Source organism: Plodia interpunctella, chromosome 14, assembly GCF_027563975.2.
Source record: "Plodia interpunctella isolate USDA-ARS_2022_Savannah chromosome 14, ilPloInte3.2, whole genome shotgun sequence".
Lineage (NCBI taxonomy): Eukaryota > Metazoa > Arthropoda > Insecta > Lepidoptera > Pyralidae > Plodia > Plodia interpunctella.
The window spans coordinates 10,114,960-10,136,200 of NC_071307.1; the positions used below are offsets into that span (position 1 = coordinate 10,114,960).

Genomic DNA, 21,241 nt, shown 5'->3' on the forward strand with positions numbered 1-21,241 from the left:
ATACACTAGCCAGGGACAGACAACTAGTGTGACAAATATATTAATACACTAGCCAGGGACAGACAACTAGTGTGACAAATATATTCATACACTAGCCAGGGACAGACAACTAGTGTGACAAATATATTAATACACTAGCAAGGGACAGGTAACTTGTGTGACAAATTTATTAATGTTGCAAATTATTATTTGTGATATATTTTTTTTCTTTCTAAATTTATTTTAACAACTTTTTTTATAATATTAATTAATCCTTGGCTCAAATTAAGGGGAATTAACAGTATAATGTGTCTGAGTGTCTGGCATCGTACTCTAACTAAACTGATTTTGAGCTATTATATTATCTCTTTTGTTTGAAGGTGAATGGCTAAATCCAGTGTTCTTAGCCATTTCAATGCAACTGAAATTTTCAATTCTTGAAGAATAATGATGGTGGTAAATTAATACAAATTTAAGTACACATGTGTAATAATATTATTTATCTTTTTATTATCTTAAAAATCATAAGCTGCCAAGAAGCGAACGCTGTAAACAATCAGAAATACAATATTAGTCATTAAAAAAACATACATCCACAATTATATATATATATATATATATATATAATATTATTATATATATATATATATATATAATATTATAATATTATTATATATATATATATATATATATATAATATTATTATTGTCTTGTTCAACAGGCAAATAAAGTATTAGGGCCCGGTCGCAATAGTCGTTGCGTCGGCGCAGCGCGTCACCGCTCCCTCGTACTGCATTGTTTTACATAGATTTTGACATTGAAGCGTGTCAACGTACATCAGTGTATTTCATACAGTCTCTTCGTTGATACGTCTACGGACATCAACGTAACGGAGGAAGTCGGGGCAAATGGGAACACTAGTGCATTGAGCATTTGTTTGTTTGTAAACTCTATATTGCACAAAAAACACATACAGAGAAAGCAGTAAAATAAAAAAGAAACGCGTAGAAAGACCCAGATCCCAGAAAGGGATTTCTTCCAGTTAACCAAGTCAAGTATTCCATTGCCTGGTTGAACTTACTATTTGAAGAATTATCCAGCGCTTGGTGGGAAGGTCTGTCCCGGCGACCACGTCTGCGACCCTGGGCCTGTCGCGTTCCAGGGCAGTCCGGTCGTGTTGCTCCTGGAAAGGAGCGTCGTATTCTCAGGCATGTGTGAGGTGTCGCTTGATTTCGTTACACTTTTCTGCATTTCTGCGGATATACCGCAGAAAAGTGTAAGGAATACATATAAGCTCCACTTAAGCTCACTAAATGCACGGCTACGTTAATCACATACATTTTATTTATTGTAAAAATTTTAGATCAATCTTGTTTACAGTTATAATTTGGTAAATATAGTTAGGTAAATATTCTTATAACTAGTTATGAAAGAGCGGAGCTTCCTAGCACAAGCGCACTTTGCTTAATAAGAAGTTCCCACAACTTGTTCAAATGTAAAATTATTGTTAACGCAAAAATAAACATTTTTATTTTATTTTTATCTGACAATGACAGATGTCATGATCTACACAGAGCAGATAGGTCATTTATAACATTACCTTAGTTGCATTGTTGTAGAATATTACGCCATTTTCAAGTAAGTTATGGCTTTATTCGACAAAAAGAATCGACCGCTAGGTGGCGTAACGCAAACACTGTGCTCCGTATAAATAAAATTTTAAAATTATTTAAGTACATCTTATTATCAAAGTAATATGATAATTGTGATTATAGAATAACAATACTCAAGTGTTAGTGTTTGTGACAAAATATATAAACGTTTTTAGGAGTTATCAGGACAAACAAGGATAAACGGAAAAATGCATAGAATGTGAGAATCAAATTGGTGGTGACATATTTATGTATACAGTAATAGTGAAGTGATAAAGAACTCATCTTTGTGTGCAGTTTGTTTAAACAATAAATCCATGTAACAATTGTTATTTTTAAATATACTGGAGTGGACTGGTGCATTGCACTCATAGTAGCACAACATAGTATGATTCGGCAGCGCTACAGCTACAGCTCCTGCTCTCCTTGTTAAGTGGATGTCATAATGACGGGATCTATTCAGATTTTGAATGATGCATATATGATTCGACGGTGCAGACTACTACGAATTAGAGGAAATAAGTTTGACACGCATAGCATATTTTTTACCCATTCCTATGAGCGTGAAGACATGAAAAATGGTTAGTGTCCCCGAATTTCAGATACCCGATGTCAATTTCAATATTCGAGACGTCCTGGACGTATAAAAAAAGATTTATTTTATTTGAACTTTTTTTATACGTCCATGCCAGACGTTGTAGCTAACTCACGGGATTCCTGAATTATTATTGATACTCGACTGTTTGAGGTACTCTGCCATTTTCCTCTGCTCCTCTTCGTGAATCTTGAACAGGAGGTCCACCATGTACTGCACGTCCACGTTCTTCATCAGAACCATTTCGTAGTACACGATGTAGAGGAACACCCTGGCAATTGAAGAAAATTTCGTCCACAGTACTAATATAAATTCGAAAGTCTGTTGTCATGGCTAAACCGCTGGGCCGATTTCGATAAAAATTGGAATAGACCAGCTTAAATGTAGGCTATCACGGTCGGAACTGCGGGCAGTAAGTAGAGGAAATATAAATTAATTAACACACAGAAGTTTTAATTTTAACAAAACGAGAATTCTCGACTCGATCGGACTTTAACATATGAGCGTGATTCTCAACTCAATCAATATCTACCCAACAGATAAAGTGATCAGTGTGCAAGAAGTTACATCAATATTTAAAATAAGATTAGTAAGCAACACTCAACTAAACTTCGGTCAAATAGACATTTATTCCGAAACGAGCACAAACAACGCACACACAATACGACAAATAGTTTTGTGTACAAATAAGGGCAAGGTATTTTGATGTGTGGCCTCATCTTAGCGCCGCTCCAGGCATCCCACAGGTGACCAGCATTATACATGTGTTACCTCATCTTAGCGCCGCTCCAGGCATCCCACAGGTGACCAGCATTATACATGTGTTACCTCATCTTAGCGCCGCTCCAGGCATCCCACAGGTGACTAGCATTATACATGTGTTACCTCATCTTAGCGCCGCTCCAGGCATCCCACAGGTGACCAGCATTATACATGTGTTACCTCATCTTAGCGCCGCTCCAGGCATCCCACAGGTGACTAGCATTATACATGTGTTACCTCATCTTAGCGCCGCTCCAGGCATCCCACAGGTGACCAGCATTATACATGTGTTACCTCATCTTAGCGCCGCTCCAGGCATCCCACAGGTGACTAGCATTATACATGTGTTACCTCATCTTAGCGCCGCTCCAGGCATCCCACAGGTGACCAGCATTATACATGTGTTACCTCATCTTAGCGCCGCTCCAGGCATCCCACAGGTGACCAGCATTATACATGTGCGAGTAAATGTACTCCAATTCCAACTCGATCGTTTCCATCCGCTTGAATATAAAGCTGATACGGAACCTATATTTAATAAACATAGTTATCAAAACGAACTTGACAGATACGGACGCAATGCGTGTGGTCTCTATCTATAAGCATAAAAAAATAAGCCATTATTTAATATAGCATACTGTATTATGTCATAGTGATTTTTAAGCATAACGTTCTTATGCATAACTATTTGAAGTATAACTAACCTAACCTAAAAATTAATTACGCTACATTTACCTGTAAGTATGCCTAAAATCATTTATCCTCACGTCTGTTTGCTTGCTCAATAGCATAAAAATGCTTTATTTAGTTAGTCTTAGTGTGATTTGAAGCAGTAATATAACAAGAGGAGTACTCACTCGGCCAAATCCACATACTTGTTGACGATGGGCTCGACGTCCTTCAGGCGGTACTGCGCGCCGTAGATGGCTTGCTCCACGATCTCAATCATCTTGTGCCGCGATGCTCTCTCCGGCACATCGCGGTTCGAATACCTGTGCTAACACACACTTTATTTATTTACAAATTGACATACATACAGGCTAATGTTGTCCACCGTACAGGCCGCATGCGACAGACGTGCACCGCCCAGTCCCTTTCAGCCTGTAAGTATCGGTACCTAAGTACATCAGGGTGCCCTTCCATAATTCCCTCATAAACCAGAAGCTCTTACAGACATTGCCGGTACGGCGGTCGATTTCTCGAACTTGCCTGTTGTCGAAGGATGCTATCTGGCCTAAGTAAATCTCGACATACTGCAGTGCCAGATCATCGGAGAGGTAGAAACAGACCAAGGAGTAGATGGCGGGATGACTTCATAAATTTTTTGACAGCATGGCCAGACTTTTCCTGGGGCCGGCTTTGGCCCAGCAATGGCACATGTCATCAGAAGGTTAACAAACTTCCATATTAAATAATTATGTAGTAAAGAATGGTTTATTGCTTAGTAATGTATTTGTTTGTTGGTTTATGGACACATATATTACAAGAATAATTTTGTACTTACAACAAGAACAAGTACAAAGGTTCTATTTATTTCAGTTGAAATCTCTTCCAGTACACCCGTAAGAGGAGAGGCCTTGAAGTTGATATATACGTCTGTGGGAGGGGTCATTGTTTAAATTTGAAAGAAAATATTACTTTTTATGACGTTTCGTGCCGAATTCATATTTTCTTCTGTATGGCGTCAGTCCGGGCGGCGCCACAGTGGTCTGGTTCAGCTTCTGCATCGGTATGACCACGGGATGAGGTCGCTGAACGCGCGGGTTGATGTGCTCCGGCAGTATTTTGAACGGCTTGAAGGCTCTGATCAGGTTGTCGTGGTTGCTGCGACGTTTCAACTCCTCCAAAATGCGAGGGTCTTCTTGGTCACAGTTCTTATCGCGATGGGAGATGAAACTCTTCCTCGATGTCACGAACGAAACACCTGTAAACGTTTTTCATTAAAAGCAATGAAGTACGCCTTTCTTTAAAAGGTGCTGATTAAATGCAACTTTTTATTTTAATCTGAACGCGTTCCCGGTTACTTCCTCAGCCAACAAGCTTCAGAGCCCAGGTCCTACTTTCCTATAGTTTCTCCTCCTCTCCGCAGTCAACATCCGTAATTACATGTATTGTCAAACCAGCGGACGCATATCTTACTTTATGCCATGAGGGCAGCACTTTCTGGGTTTGCCCGGTCGATTAGGACCAGTTGCGATCGGCGGCATGGCCAGAATGTTTTCCAAACTTTAGCCTGACACACGAACCGCACTTTAACTAATCAAAGTAATGTACAATAGGTACTTACATAATGCTATGAAGGCTAGCTGCATGACCGGTGAGAGCACAGTAGGTGTGTTTTATTAACAAAATGCTGTAATTGCCTATTAATAGTTTTACGCGCGGCAAACTCATTGTTTTTATGTAACGAAATGCTACGCCTAGAAAGTGGCGAGAAAAATGGAAACCAAATGAAGTATAGAACGGAAATATCTTTAAGTTATATTTTGTAGTAATTAATAAAGCTGATATTCGAAACGCGAATTTCACTTTTATGTAAGTACCTAATATATATTTTCTGATCATTTCCGATCCACCATCAATAATAAACTTCATGATGGCACATGATGCACATGCAGATGCACAATTTATGTTCTAACAGAGTCCTGGAGGGTCTGTTGAATAATTGAATAAAACAGAAGTGACATAAGCACTATCGTTGTTGCCGGGCGGCGAACGATCGATGCTACCTCCGGCTCAGGGCCGGCGCAGGGACGGGCGCGCCCGGGGCATGGGGTGAAGGGGGGCGGCGGAGCGTGGATTTGAACGGAAGAGATTTATTTTTAATTTTTTGTACGGATGATTTATAAGAGTCCGCGGGAAGCGTCTGACTTATGAATTTATTTTCCTTACGAGTTACTAGCGGCCCTGCTCTAGTAATTTCTTTATAGATAGGCTCTATGAGTTCTTGTTTATTTGTAATAACTTTTTATACGATAAATAAGTAGTAGTGTAAAATTAAAATGAATACGTGAAAGATTCATAACAACGGCGGACTAATGTAGAAATCTCTTATACCTAGTCAAACGGAGATCTTTTGTTTTGAAGAAACAAAACAAAACAAACGAACCCTCTCATAAACTTTTGTTTATCATTAAATAACTAGTAAAGTAAAAGATTTTGTGCACTTACATTTCATGCATAAGTGATTATTTTAATAAATAAAAATAGCAGAAACTCTGTTAGCACACATATCTACTTAAGTGATCCCATTAACTTGCAAAACATTTAGACCTAAGTATATAGAAATTAACTCACGGTCCATTTATATGGTTGAAACCTAGTATTGACTAATTTCAAACTCGTGACACAGCGTGAACTCCGCGCTCTGCTTCTCCGTGACAGTGACTGAAAACAAGGACTACTTATTTTTAGCCGAATGAAGGACTCTTTTGTATCTGCAATATATTAATTAAAGTTGCTAATTATAAAATATTATAAATCTATTGTTACAGATAAGTAAACAGGAAAACCTAAACAATAAGCATCAATCTTCATCTCCGCAATTTGAGAGCAGCGCCACCGCCCGCGTCGACTCGCCCTCTCCACTGTGCGTTCATTAATTTTCAAGCGTTTACCAATTCGTGGCTCGAAGGATTCGCCACGTCTCGGCGGAAACAAATCTTGACACGATTGCAATCATTTCCAAATTATTGTGTTCGATTATCGACTCCACAAAATATTTTACAGTAAAAAGTAAAATTACATTTTCTGCTCGTTAATCGCTTCCCGCTGTATTTCTGCCCCTATGTATGCTTAGGGTGGGTTGCACACTTTGTCTAAACGTCGCACGTCGAGGTTGACGGTGCAACTCAACCTTAGATCTTTAAAACTACGCAACGGATTTTGATGTGGGTTTTTAAAAATTAGATAGTGTGATTCCTTAGGAAGATTTAGGTGTATCATTTAATATGGTTTAATCGAGCGAAAGCGGGACGAGCCGCTTGGATCTAATGAACGTAATGATTTGACTGATGTACTCCAAGTCAAAATATTTGTATATTAGCGTTTATGTAATGTAAGTATATTTTACGTATGAATAAATAAACGCAATAATTGACATATAACATAATTCGTACGTATAATATATTTTTCGTGTAAATCATATTAACTTCACATCAACCGAGGCAGTTGTTATTCCTTTCCTTCAAACCGAATTACTTCTGCGTAATAAAAGCAGCTATTACAGTGGTTTAAAAATGATCTCCAAGCCATCGTAAATATACGAATTGTACTAAATAACGCGCACAACCATAAAACACAATTATGCCGAAATTAAATTCCTGATCGATGTTCGCAAGCGTGTTTATGTGAAAACCCGATTACTGCCGAACATCGGTTCCTCCTGTCACCACGGCTCAGTTCCCATAGCACACTACTAACATTTTCCAGTACCGCATGAGTGACCAATAATTACATTTTAAAACCATCGACTAGTAAGGAACAAAATCATTAGAATAATCGTCACACTGTACAATACAGACGAACTTATCAAGATGTTATAAGTAATTAAATTATCTTGTAAAGTCCGGCTATACCCACGATAAACTATATTTGATTTCACATATATAATCCACATTTCAACAAAAACTGGCCCAGCAGAGCTGTTTAGCCGTGAAAAAGAAACAGACTTTTGTATTTGTAATTTTGAAAAGTATACATGTCATCTTAATTAGAATTATGATAGGTACTACTGACTCCTACTGTTGATGAACGAGGTACGTTAGAGCTAGGGCAGAAAGTCAGGGGCCCACTGGGAGCAGACGCCGCCGAACTGCTAAACTCATTACGGCCCCTCTTTGTAACGGCAGCAATGCTTCAGATTAAATGTACAATGTATTACAAACGTTCAACTTAACTATATCGCCTGATGGGGAAGTGTATTTAAAAGAAATAATTATCTTGTTGGAAACAGAAACATTTAGTTGATTTAATATAACATTCACAAATATAATTTATTTATTTAATTAAAAATTTTCGTCATGTAATTTATTTTATTGTACAATGACCCGCTAAAAGTCCTATCTACGTTACTTCAAATATAATTTGTCAGCTGTATGTACTTTCTTTGTGGTAAATGGAATGTTTGTATAATGTTGTCATTATTTAGCAACGATAATACATTTTGTAATTATTTATTAATCAGTGTGATATAAAATACAAAGAATTTCATCAAGTTAATTTAATAAAACCGATCTGGATCACGGTATCCACGGACAAAGCTGGCGGGTCCTTGACAAATTCAATCAAGTTGTATTGGCTGAGAATCGCTGGGGAAATTTCAAAATTATAAATGATAAATGAAGAACATGTTTATTCGGATATCAAGCATGAATGTAACAATGATTATGTACTTTCATATAGGTAACAATGTTCCTTCTTCACCCATAAGGTTTCTTTTGGATGAAGAAGGAACATCTGCTACAACTATCTCTATAGTGCCCCATAATGTTAGAACATTTACTCTGACCGTTGACAATTGTGATTTTTTTTGTTAGTACCTATCTCACAAAATAACACTTTTTACGTAAACTGGAGCAACCGTCCGTGACTCGGTTGATCGGAATACTTACAATACAGTTACGAGAGTTACCCCACCGCCGAATTTGTTAAAGTGACAGTTTATTTCATTGCTACTTACACCAGCTTCGACAGCCGTGATCGTCTAGTGGTTAGGACCCTACGTTGTGGCCGTAGTAACCCAGGTTCGAATCCTGGTCACGGCAGTGAAAACTATCACGGCGAAGCTTTATTTTTGTCTGTGTACTTTGTGTGTGTACATGTCATGTAAATATTCGAGACTTCTATCATGTAAATGTTGCATCTTCTTCATAGTCGTATTCCTCATGGCTGAGGGTCGTGCTCGTGGAATTAAACACACACAACAACTTTCTTGGCATTAGTAATGGAGTGGTTTGCCATTGCCTTCTCCGTTGCGTTGCACACACAAGTGTGCATATTTCCTCACGATGTTTTCCTTCACCGGAAGCAAGTGGTGATGGATGAAAACTACTATACATGAGTCAGATTGGTATACAAACTCATGTGGCATGAGTAGGATTCGAACCTGGGACCTTTCGATCCAAAGCGGGCGTCTTAACCATTACACCACCACCGCTTGCAGACGTTGCATAGAAGTCTCGAATCCGATTCTATATATAATAGCGTACTGAGTACTGATACTCCAACATCAATCTATGAATATCTGAGGTAAGTTATAATAATTCATAGATGCATGTAATAATTTTCACTATATGTGTTTTCACTGTATACATTCATCACAATTATTTTAACTTTTGAGTCGAATTATATTAAGTGCAAACATACATGCAAAAATATGTTTTTAGCCTAAAGCCTAGCCCGCCTAGTCTAAAAGACACTAAAATACAAACACAACCAATTGTCCTAAAAGATAAAAAAAAGCCTGTAATGATGAAATTCACCCTAGTAGCTGGTTCTATAAATAGCGCCGCTCATTGCCAAGGCCGCGCCTGGTCGATACGGCCCCCCCCGGCGCCGCGCCCCGCGCGCGCGCCTCGCTAGCGCCGCGCCCGCCTGACACGAGATTATTATTTTTTTGGGTTGTCAATTTCTTTGTGTGCGCTGTATTTTATGACATCGGTTTACACGGCTGCCATTCAAAGCCCCCACTTTATGTAGAAGTCCTAGCTGTGAAATACGATATCTAAATGTGTTGCTTAATTGTGTAGCGAACGGCTGCACGAATTCGCTATAGTTGCTTATTTGTATGTTGCTAGAAGGCTCAATTGAACCATTTCCTCTACATGCCTCCTTTTATATTTCCTGCTTTTCATCCAGGATTTAACAGCGAGGTTTCCTCCTGCCAGCAAAAATACGTACCTCCGACCTAATGCTTTTCTCCTTCGTTCGCCTACCTCACACACAAATTTGGGATCACATTTTCTTCGCCCCTCACGCGTCGTCACGGTTCATTGCCGTAGGTGCCTACCTTAGTATTGAATATGCAATCGTGATACTTTTTTTAATAATTTCTAAACTTAAAAATCCTTGTAGTAATTACCATAAGAATTTTGAATTGAGACGCGTTCCTATGGTTTTTACAAGCATCTATTTAACTTGCAATGTGTGTAACATTGCAAGTTCAATAGATGCTGTGTGTGTAAATAGTGTGTTCAGGTGGAATCTTGTAACTCAATTTTAAAGCTGATATCTTTCTATTCATATATAGGTTTTTAAAAGCATTTTCTATTTTGTATGAACGAGTGGCTAGCAGACGTTCTTCTTCAGGGTGTGCTGCGCCAGTTAACTTTGACGTTAACAGTAACCTGCGCAGAAAAACTGCAAACTACCTACGTTATTAAATTTTACATAAACGACTGCGGCGCGCAGGTTAAATTAACTGATGCAACCACCCTGAGGGTGCTCTACTTATCTGTGCTGCGTGTCGCTTATCTCACAGATATAAAAGGGGGTCGTTATTACCGCCGCCGGTGTTCGTCAATATTTGCCAAACGCGATATGAGCGCCCTCTATACCGCTGGTAAAACATTGACAGGAAGGATTAGAATGAGGAAATGAAAAGGAAAGCCGAAGGATGAGTGTTTCGTGACGGTTCTTTGTGATCTGTCCGCCTGCCAATATTGATTTTCGCATATTAAGAAGGGACTTCGAAAAGTTTTCACTACAACCATTTTTTACTCAAATCTAATAAAAGAGAAAATGTTTTTTTACGTCCAAGATAAGAAGTAATCGTATAAATTAAATTACAAATGAACTTAAAGCTTATACAAAGAACACAGCCGTGTAAGCGAGGCTAATCCCCCCACTGTATCCTAATCCGGAGTTCTTTTAGGTGAAAATAAATGTAAAGACATTAACGAAACATAAAATAAACACTTTCCCGTGTAGAAATTAACTATAATTAACCCATAAATAGGGAAAGAAAGTCGTAAATGTCGAACAGAAATACTTCGCTGGTGATTTGTCAAGAAACGGCGCGTGTGACACCCTCCCTCGTACCGGCGGCGACAAAATTCACTCTAATTCTTCATTTTCGATATTATCCATTATTGCAATGCATCTCATCTCGTGAGCAGACTACAAAGGAAAATAACTGTAAACTGGAGATTATTTTCATGCGAGGAGCTCATGCTCATTTCCACAATAAACCCAGTAGGTACATATTAGATAAACGTGACCTTCAACTCGGGACTCTGGGCTGTGTCTACGCCGCAAATGATGAAGACGTGCGTGGTACCCACGTGAGTTTGATCTGTAACTAATCAACCACTTTATTTCTAGGAAGATCGATATTATCAATGAGTTGTGTCGCCGACTGTACCGCAACACTGACAGCTTCACTTTTAAACACCCCCTGATAATTTGGGAGGTGACTCTTTGATATTGCAACTCATTTCCATCTTCAGTCTTAATTTACCCTCTTATGTATTCATAATTTAAGATAATTTCAAAATCTGTTGGACGTAAGTAAAGATTTTGACAGAAATAGATTTATAAAAATTCCAGTATCTTTCTCGTCTAATTTCTCGACCACAGAAACATTCGCCATCATACTGTAATATGATTTTGTATATTTCCATTTTAGTTATAGTACTTATAAGGATGTTTAGTTTTTGTTGATTTTCGATGTTGAATATTCTAAGAGGAAAATAACAAGTTGACTGAGGAAAATTCTAATTTATATAATTGGGTAAATTAGAAATTTTCCTACAAAATATTCAGAATTCTTTGCCAAAAACATTCATAAGCGATCATGATCGAGTGGTAGAGCGCGACGTGCCACTGTACGAACAGCACACTAGACGCCCGCCTGTGTTGGTACGTCAATTTGCTTTCTGTATAAGTTTATATATATCTATACAAAGTATAGGTACTCTGTCCGAATATAGTTCTCGGTGGTAGGATATAACTTATTTTTTCACGGAGACAGCTAATAATGAGTGTACGAGCAAGTATCCGCTGTACACACCTCGATTTCTAATCTATCAAGCATCCATAATATATCTAAACCATAATAAATATATTTAACTCCTTTCAGAGTTATCTTTTGACTAGTAGCAACACAAAACATTCATGCACTTGATCGTAGCAACAATCAAGTGGTGTTTGTACTGTACGGTTACATTCCTCACACAAAGAAACAGCTGTTCCGTACCCTAAACACAGAATGCAAAAGTACGTTACAACATAAAGGACGGAGGCAAACTATAAATAATCAATAGTCCTACAAAAAAATTATCAGCTGACTGTTGCTAAGGCCGCACCCGACTTTTCACTCGACCAGTCCTCCAACTTGTCTGCACTTACTGCGCATGGTAGCCGTATCGACTACCTGACAAAACCTGCACGCGATTCCAGTCTTTGTTATATTGAAATAAAGCTGCGCTGATTAAGCGAGCAAATTCGTAGGAGTAGGATCATCCTAATTATAACAAGGACTATATTTAATACGCGTACGTAAGGTCTGGTAAATGAGAACGAGGAAATGAGAGTATTTACGGAACAGGATAAAGAGAATTAGGTATCTAGAACCTATTACTTTGTTTACAGAAAACTATTACTACAGAATTTAGTCACGCCTGTAGACATTACTATACAGGCGGGCTTTTAAAGATCAGCCAAATTTTTACAGAAAGTTTGTACGATGAAATAGAGCAGGTTGCAATAATCTATATGCAGTAAGAACATACATAGTAAGTAATTACCATTTCTCTACTCTCCCAGGCCGGCTGCTGATCGGACCTAATTTCGAAAGTCAAAGTTCATTTTTCACAATGAGAAGAATTTTCCTATTGGGAGTTATAATTGAGAATCAAAATCAAATTAAAATCATCATTATTTATCTACACAGTTTAACTAGGAAGGATACTTAATATTTGAATAGGTACTACAGTGAGAGTGATTATGGTTGTGGAGATCTGGCGACTGCACTAACTGTCAAAAATCTGAACAACAGATCACCTGGTGACCTGGTCCAGCGAGACCTGGTCCAGATCTCGCCCTCGTATGATACGTTGATAATATCACTGGAAGTATTGTCTAATCTGTGATATTACAAAACCAAGAGTATAATATCATTGTATCACACCAGGGAGAGACTTGGTGTTGTTGTGTTTGTGTTAATGTAGTATAAAGACATTTATTATACATAAAGAGAGAGATCTGATGACATTAAGTATCACACAAAAATTCTGAATAACACCTCTACTTTTCTCCAAAGATTTTTAAAACAAGATGGCGGCGCCGGGATTGAAACCTCTTCAGGCGACATAAATTATTTCTAAGCATACTGCAGTCGAGGAAATATTAAAATATCGCGCCCGACTCTGAAACATCTCCGGCGGTGATATGGCCATGGATAAATTAAGGTTTCTCTTAGTGTAACTACATTAGTGATGGTAAGAGTCGAAAATAACTAATAACCGGTACATGAGTAATGCCGTTCTTGGAAAATAATTCATGGACCAAACGTTATTTGGGTCGAAAGTTCGAGCTTGAAAAATTCTATTGATGAATCAATCAGTGGTGTGTTCTGTTGGCGAAAAGTTATTTGGGTTTCTGTTGACCGACAGTTCAATAGATTGCTGGAGTACAGCTACACACTATAAAATCGATCCATACTATTCCAAAACTATCCTTCCATACTAATGTTATAAATGCGAAAATCCGTCTGCAAGTTATCTACGCTTCCATAATTAAACCACGGAACAAATTTTGACAAAATTAGGTAATAGGTGTGATATTTGTAGAAATTTGCCTGGGGTAACCTCAGAGACCAGACATCTTTCATCGTGAGCTTTGAGAATCAGCAGGTAACTCATAAATTAACATATATTACATAATTTATTACATATATAAATTAACATAATATACAATGTCCAGTGCTAGACTTTTGCTTTGTCTTTTCTATCCAGCAATAGAACAGATTCCTATGAGATTGAAGCTCAAAATGCGACATAGTGGGCAGCATATGAGCTATCAGGGCAGCCACATCAGCCGTGACAGTCACCTCCACAAACCCTGAACCTGCCGCGTCTGTCACTAACACACGTCACCGCACTTCACAGGAAGATATAAATAAAAGTCAACTGTTGCCAACTGACGACAAATGATTCCTCGAAAACGGAGATTTTAATAAACCACAGCAGCTATATTTTACTGATTATTTTTCATATTGTTTCGTCGACTCTTTGTCTGAAAAAAGGCTCTTTTTGAAAATAATAAATATACGGGTTGTTTTGTGAGAGAAAAGCAATGTTAGTTAATAAAATGATACTCTCAGCATATCTAGGTACTTGTTGTTACTAGGTCAATGGAAATTATGAAATAAAATTTTATTTCATGATGAGAAATAAGAATGCCACTTAAGTATGTAAAACGTTTCTATAATGTATATACTTAATGTAACTTAATATTGTAATATATGTGTTAGTGTTGGTATTGTAGGAGCATTAACTAATAAACTTTTTCCACTTGGCAACATTTCAAATATCAATAACTGTCATGAAACATCGTGTGGAAATATCATAGACTTATTATATTAAATATTGAAGTGCGAGGTGTCCTAGGTATCCTAACACTTACTATTATTGAGACTGGACAAGGGAAGTATAAAAATAAAAACTTGCATGCGATCATTGGTGTATTTTTGAGTAACTAAAACAATACAAAATTTCTTATCATATGCATAACTATGCCGACTCCCGCTTGACACTTTTTTCGCTAACAGTGGGGTCGAAATCAAAGATGGTTGCCTCGCGTAGACAATAGACGATGCCTCGACCACATCGTAGCTCGTAGCACGGCCCGCGGGTCATTGGCCGGCTATCACAGTAGCGATGCATGACAGTGCCTACTCGCCACTATATTAATATATTTATTACTATAGCATTTATTTTACCGCAATCACCAGGATCCTCAGAATACCTGTCATCATATTCAGCAATCTGGAGGGTAGTTCTAGTGCCTATATAAGCTCGCGTTGTCCAATAGACAGATAGACATACAACACAGGCTCCATCATCCCCCCCCCCTACCTCCCCACTCCCCACTGACCCCAAGGGACTTAATTAACCCGCTGATGGCGCATCCGCTGCTGGATGAGATTTTAAATGACCCTCGCGTCATATAAACCGAATGAGTTTCGCCAGACCAGCCTGGAGTCAGAATATGGGCTTTATGGCCTCGGGTACAGTCTAACGACGTGGTCTCACACTTTGAGGTCAGGTTTCAGACATAGCTTACTGTAATACGTTCCTTTACTAAATTTATGTCAGGAAATATACTCGAATCAATTTTCCCCTATTGGTGTTAGCGGATATGAAATGATTACATGATTATATTTATAGTATTATTGTGAAGAAAAAGTTCCTTGACGATTGATTGATTGATTCCTCAACAGTTTTCAATAGAAAAATAATCATTAGACTTGCATTGATACCCACAGTAAAAATGTGGTGACACTATTCTAAGCCCAACGCCACTTCATCACTTTATTGTTGTAATAAAGTGATTATGTAAATAAATTTAAAAAAAACGAAGAGTAACATCTTGAAGGAAAGCAGTCGACCAGAAAACAATAGACAGTAACTAATGAGAAGAAGAGGAAATAAATGGCTTTAGAGCAATCAGCGCCTCGTTTACATAACAAATCAACCCTCCCTCATTTTTGTTCTCAAAATCCGACTAATGTCTTTAGACACGCCTTTTTCCTTTCACTCAGCGATTTATTCTTTGAAACACCAACGAAAATAAGACGTCTAAAGTAATTTGGAATCGTGATCATTAAGATCTGATTTGTCATTTCGCAAGCGGCATTAATATTCGAAGTAAATTCAGCTAAGCTGAGAAGAGGGCGAAAGATTCCCATTGTCACTCAAGCCCTATCTCCCATTTTAGAAAAAAAGGACTGACGTTATTATATATGTACTAATATTAAACGCGCACATATCTTTTTTATTCCCCAGACGTTTCGGTTCGTGTTACCAAGGTCCGCCGTCACTGGGGTTAGTTAAGTACTGACGTAACAAAGAATAACGCCATAACCAGAAATTGTAGGTTTTCATCAAGCTATTTCATAAATATTAGATTAAGGTCTCATCATTAGGTCCCATTATTTTACTACTCATATCGCAACGGCAGACGGAGGGGAGTTATAATTACCCGATACCTCCCAATGAGGGACATAGCGTGAGCAACAATGGGAATAAACAGCAAATTAATCCGTAAACTTTTGCCAAAAGATCACAATCTGACGACTTCCCACGAAGCAGATGCCAAAATGTTCTTCTTGTCAGAGAAATTGTGATAAAATTCGTTTGGGATTCTGAGGCGTTAGCGAGTGTCAGCTTTGAGGTGACGTGGACACTTTTGTAAGAATCTTGGAAAGAGACCAACACCGGTCAGCGGGAATTAAGATAAACATTATGTTGCTTGTACGTAATTTATTAAACAACACAGTCGCCTTAAATATAACCCTTATACAGACTTGCCTCAGATGCAGGCACAAAGGACCGTCCTCGTCTTGTATCACGGTTTATTGTCTTTGGCTGTCTTGTACAAACATCGGCTAAAATAAATCTTACCCAGCGTAAACTGTTTTGTTCTCACGAGTACTTGAACAAAGTATAAAGATTTTTAGTAGTTCTTGTTTTCCTAATCTACTTACTAGAATACCTCATAGATTGAACCGTAATATCTATTTACGCTATACTAATCATAAAAGTTGTAAATCTACTATATCTCTTACCAAAGATTTCTTATTTCATGTTCATGTACTTTCTTATTAATTTTACTGGAGATAATCCATTCAGCACAAAACCTTAGTAATGGACATTTGCCTGACATTCCTGATGACGTGAGCTCCATTCTTTAGCCAACTATATCGTGTACTGTGAAAGTAACTTTCAATCAGGATCAGAAAAAAATTACAGCTGCAAAGTGCGTTTGGCGCGGTCCCTGCGCACGTCAGATCGCGGATTCTAACTAAGTCATTGGTGCTGCGCCAACTGTACAAATTACCAAGGAAACAGTGGTTACCTTATTTGTGAAATTCACTTTTAATTCTCTGTCCTGTCCTAAAAATGTAATTTTATGTTTGTTTTATTATTTGTATTTGTAATCATGTAACCTACAAGTTTGTGAAATCTATAACTAATACTTCATAAAAAAAAATTAATTTAGTGGACATCACATAATACTCTTAATTTAATAAATAAATATGTATCCCAAAAAGACTGATTCATGGAAAATAACATTATAAATACTAGCTTAGTAAATACATTAGCTTTTGACTACCCTTTCTCCATACTTCAAACAACATTAATGCAAAATTTCAAGAAGATTGGTTGAGTATATAGCATCAACAAATCAACAAATAAACACACTATCGCATTTATTTATATTAGTTAGGATATTAGTTAGGATAATGTAACCTGACAGTAACAGACAATAGATGTTCTCTTTTTAATTTGTGCGAGCCATGTCGCAACCGCTCATATTCTGATCGCACACGTGCGCTGGACCGACGTGCAGTAAACACAATATTTCAGCTCCACTAAATTATCTGCTAGAAAACATGCGCTGGATTGACGTCACAGTGCTGATCGTTTGTTGATATTTTCTCTATTAATGCACCATTGAATGAACTATTAGATAATTCTAAGTTTTTTAGGAGTTTAACACATCAACAGATTTGATTTTAATTTTTTAATTTATTCTTATCCAAGAATCTACTTATGTGCAATTCATTTAAAATTATGAGACGACCGCCACATTATTCAAGCAAATAGATTAAGGAAACACATAGTCATTCCTTTCCGAGGTGAAAATTGACCGATTGTTAGAATAAAAGTATCTGAAGTACTTACCTATAACTATTTCGCCGAATTGGTCTTAGAGTTCTAATTCAAAGTTCATCAGTAGTTTTGTGTATTAAATCGACTCTATTGTTACTAAATCTGTACTTACAATTCTAGTTTCGATCAAGAGATGTGTGGCATTGGATCAGAGATCTCGCAGACGGTGCGGCGGCTTGGCGCAGTTCCACCCACGGCGGAGGCGGGTCACGGACACAGCGTGTACCTCTAGTTAACATCGGATTTTATGCAGATCTCGCGTAAATAGGTTATTATTACACTACTTCCAAGAACCCTTAGCTCGAAATACTTTGAACACAATGTTCTTGTAAGACTTTGTTGTAAGTAATGTTTCATATATTGTTATTTAAAAGCAAGAGAGTTTGCGTCGTCGCTTTGTTAGAGAGAAGTTTGCGTCGTCGCTTTTTTTCTATTTATACATTTGACTGTTGCTATCATAACTGTTCATCATCTTGGATATAAATTATTAATAATACTCGATGCATCTGAAACAAACAAAATAATTTAAGGTACGTAACTTAACTCAATAAGTCTGCAAGTAATAAATTATATGAGGCACTCATACTACTTGGAACTATTACAGATAAATGTACGTCATTGTACATGACAAGCACCAAGAAGCTCCCGACGAGATTACTCCTCAATGGTTAATAACACTGACAATGATGAATATCTATTTACGTGGCCAATGAAGCTCAGTAAATCTTCAATGTACATTGACTATAAATCTGCCCGAAACTGAAATTATTGTGAAAACTTATTATGAATGCTCCCGACGCACGTAGAATCCTAAAGGGGCAACCCTTATGTTTACTTTTATCGCCTGCAACTTTCAGTATAGCTATTAAATATTGAGTTACTGTCCCAGTTAATTCGCTTTAACTGCTGGATAACGCTATCTAATCTCCTTATCCTAATTTAGAGCTTAGAGTCGGAGTGCGCATGAATTTAAGGCAGAAATTTGCATAATTGTGCTCCCATAAACCGGCTAAGTAACTCCGCGGATCTATTACAAGTGGGGGCAGAGATGGGCCAAAAATTGACTACTCAAACCGCCCTGTTTCAGCCCAATTTGTTTGGAAGAAAATACTACCACTAGAAACTACTACTACTAGAGATGTTATCTAATATTATTTTTTCTTTTCAAGTGTGTTATAGTCACTGAGATTATGTATTTGCATTGGCCAGTACTGCTGATCAATGGCCATATACCACACCACATTCGTAATTAAGGCGAATATACTACACATTTTTAAACAGTCCAATTTCTGCCTGGCACTTTTCCGTTACAAGTGGGAACTAAATTTCGTCCTTCGTTAACAGCGAGGTCCGCGCAGCCAAGGCCTCTGTTGTCGGATCAAAGTGTCGAATTTCTGACCAAATTTGGAGTGATTCTGTTTTACAGAAGTGAGGATTTAATTTTAAAATATAGTGTAAATGTTATATGTTTCCAATCGCAACACAAAGCTTTTCTTAGAAGAAGAAGGCCGTTTTGGTGTATCATTTTGTAAAATTTTTGTATGTAAAAAATTTAACTAGTGTAATGATACATCCAAATAAACAATTTTTCTTTCTTTCTTTCTTAGTAGTTCCTTCTTGTAAAGAAAAAAAAATCATAAATCGGTGACTACTGTAAGATTCAGGCAGGATTAGGAAAAAAAATTAAAATAAAATAACACCTTATTTTTAGAAGTTGGTCTAAAGTTACGTATTACAATTTTATTGCACGGCAACAGAATGTAATCTGTTTATAAAGAAATCTCCACAAATCTCCCTCTGCTACGCAAATTATTTTTTGATATTCAAATCATCCGGCTGATTGGAAGATCGCTGGTGTTCAATTTGTGCACACGTTGGGGGCCCGTAATGAGTTCGTGACGTAGCTCTTGTCGAGGGGTAACATTCGTCAGTATCCATTTTTAATCTCTGACGAAATATAACACGACGAGATGTTATCTAATATTTCAAAAAGTAGTAAAAAACGATACAAACTCCCAACGTTGTTAAACAAAACAAGATCGACCATTCGAGCTTTACTTAAGTAAGTAATAACTAAGTAGTTATTTGTATTTAATACGACATTTATAAAATGTCTAAATGTATCTACTTATCTTGTATTTCCGATATTCATGTATGTAAGTACAGTCAATGCATGATAATTAAACCGACCTGGATCTCATTTCTTCTAATAAAATGTCTCGCGATTTTAATAAGTCTACTGTACAGTACTAGTATTAAAATGGGTTTAACAGGAGTACATACGTAATTAGTGTAATATTGCGAAAGTGTTTGCTGTCGAGATCGTGTAAGCCCCTGTACGTGGCGGCAGTCGCGCGCGTCCGCTAAGCTGGGCTAAGCTGCCGCTTAGTAACGTTTTGTTCACCAAATCCTTCGGATGTGATCTTGCGCCTATCTTTATTATGGCTATTTATAGGTTTTCCAGTTTTGGACCCTTTTATTTGTGCTCGTACTATTCTAACGTTTTATTAGATAAGGGCTTCTTCTAGGTTTGTTAAGTAAATATGGATTAAGGTTTTTGTGACATCGGTACCATTCAGAATTAGGCTTTTGCTTTTGATATCGAATGCTAAACTATATATTTACAATATTTATGTTCCATCCACGAATAAAGCATATTTCTCACCAGAACAGAATCCCAGGAACAGCTTATAAAGAGAGTTACGTAATATCAGACACTTTCTTTATTTTATCAAGAGTAATCAGAATGAAAGTAATCTCGATTTATTTCCTAGTTAAAACTGAAAATGAAATCGCAAGTGCGGCGGTGATGTAACCGCGCGCGAATCTAACAAAGACGTGCAGTCACCGCCGGGAATAGAACCCTGGCCCTGAACCGCTCACTGTCACCGCCCGGCCAGCGCACTGTCACTTTTACAAAAACACCGTTGGGGCTGCTCTTGCTAATGTATTATTCGGTAATCGGAATCGTTTATGTAATGTGTGTAATGCTCTTGTCTCCTGATTTCTGGTTTTTAGCAAAATCAGTAGAACTGATATTCTAGCCATAGATTTAAATTAACTAAAAAATGTAAGCCACGTATAACATTACATTTAAATAACACTAATAGAAGGAAGCTGTATATTTAGGGCCATGATTCCAGAATAATGATTCACTTACAAAAACACCGTTATAATTTATTTAAAAGAAATTTCTTTTAAATAAATTATTATTAAGATGATCGCATCTTAAATCAGGTTTGTCAGGCTAACAATAAACGCATTTCCGAATAATATATTTTTAAATGTTAATATTGTTGCGTTGTATCATAGAGATTGAGAGCTGGATAACGATACGATGGTAACAATGACAGTAA

General features: G+C 37.5%; 1 protein-coding gene and 1 non-coding gene across 4 annotated transcripts; one reads left to right on the top strand and one right to left on the bottom strand.

Annotated features, from left to right (window-relative positions):
• Positions 1-466: 466 nt before the first annotated feature.
• Positions 467-18,123, bottom strand: LOC128675527 (uncharacterized). Of its 3 annotated transcripts, none has more exons than XM_053754989.1 (8): positions 17,998-18,123; positions 6,286-6,375; positions 4,627-4,912; positions 3,846-3,980; positions 3,397-3,516; positions 2,342-2,497; positions 1,061-1,162; positions 467-525 (listed from the first exon to the last, which is right to left on the bottom strand). In XM_053754989.1, the coding sequence occupies exons 2-7, from the start codon at positions 6,290-6,292 to the stop codon at positions 1,072-1,074; spliced, it is 795 nt and encodes a 264-aa protein (XP_053610964.1). In that variant the 5' UTR covers positions 6,293-6,375; positions 17,998-18,123; the 3' UTR covers positions 467-525; positions 1,061-1,071. The 3 variants fall into 3 exon arrangements, with proteins under 3 accessions (XP_053610964.1, XP_053610963.1, XP_053610962.1); XM_053754988.1 differs by lacking the exon at positions 17,998-18,123 and adding an exon at positions 6,501-6,576; XM_053754987.1 differs by lacking the exons at positions 6,286-6,375; positions 17,998-18,123 and adding an exon at positions 5,276-5,403.
• On the top strand, positions 8,682-8,753 carry TRNAH-GUG (transfer RNA histidin (anticodon GUG)). Its single transcript has one exon. It is a non-coding gene; the product is annotated as a tRNA-His (tRNA).
• Positions 18,124-21,241: the final 3,118 nt, after the last annotated feature.

Bases quoted from the DNA above. Each gene is read 5' to 3' on its own strand.
- LOC128675527 (XM_053754987.1), bottom strand. From the start codon at position 5,300: ATGCAGCTAGCCTTCATAGCATTAT. The intron at 4,913-5,275 runs GTAAGTACCTAT...AAACGTTTACAG, and splicing joins GCTAGCCTTCATAGCATTAT to GTGTTTCGTTCGTGACATCG. The intron at 2,498-3,396 runs GTAACACATGTA...TTCAATTGCCAG, and splicing joins TGGAGCGGCGCTAAGATGAG to GGTGTTCCTCTACATCGTGT.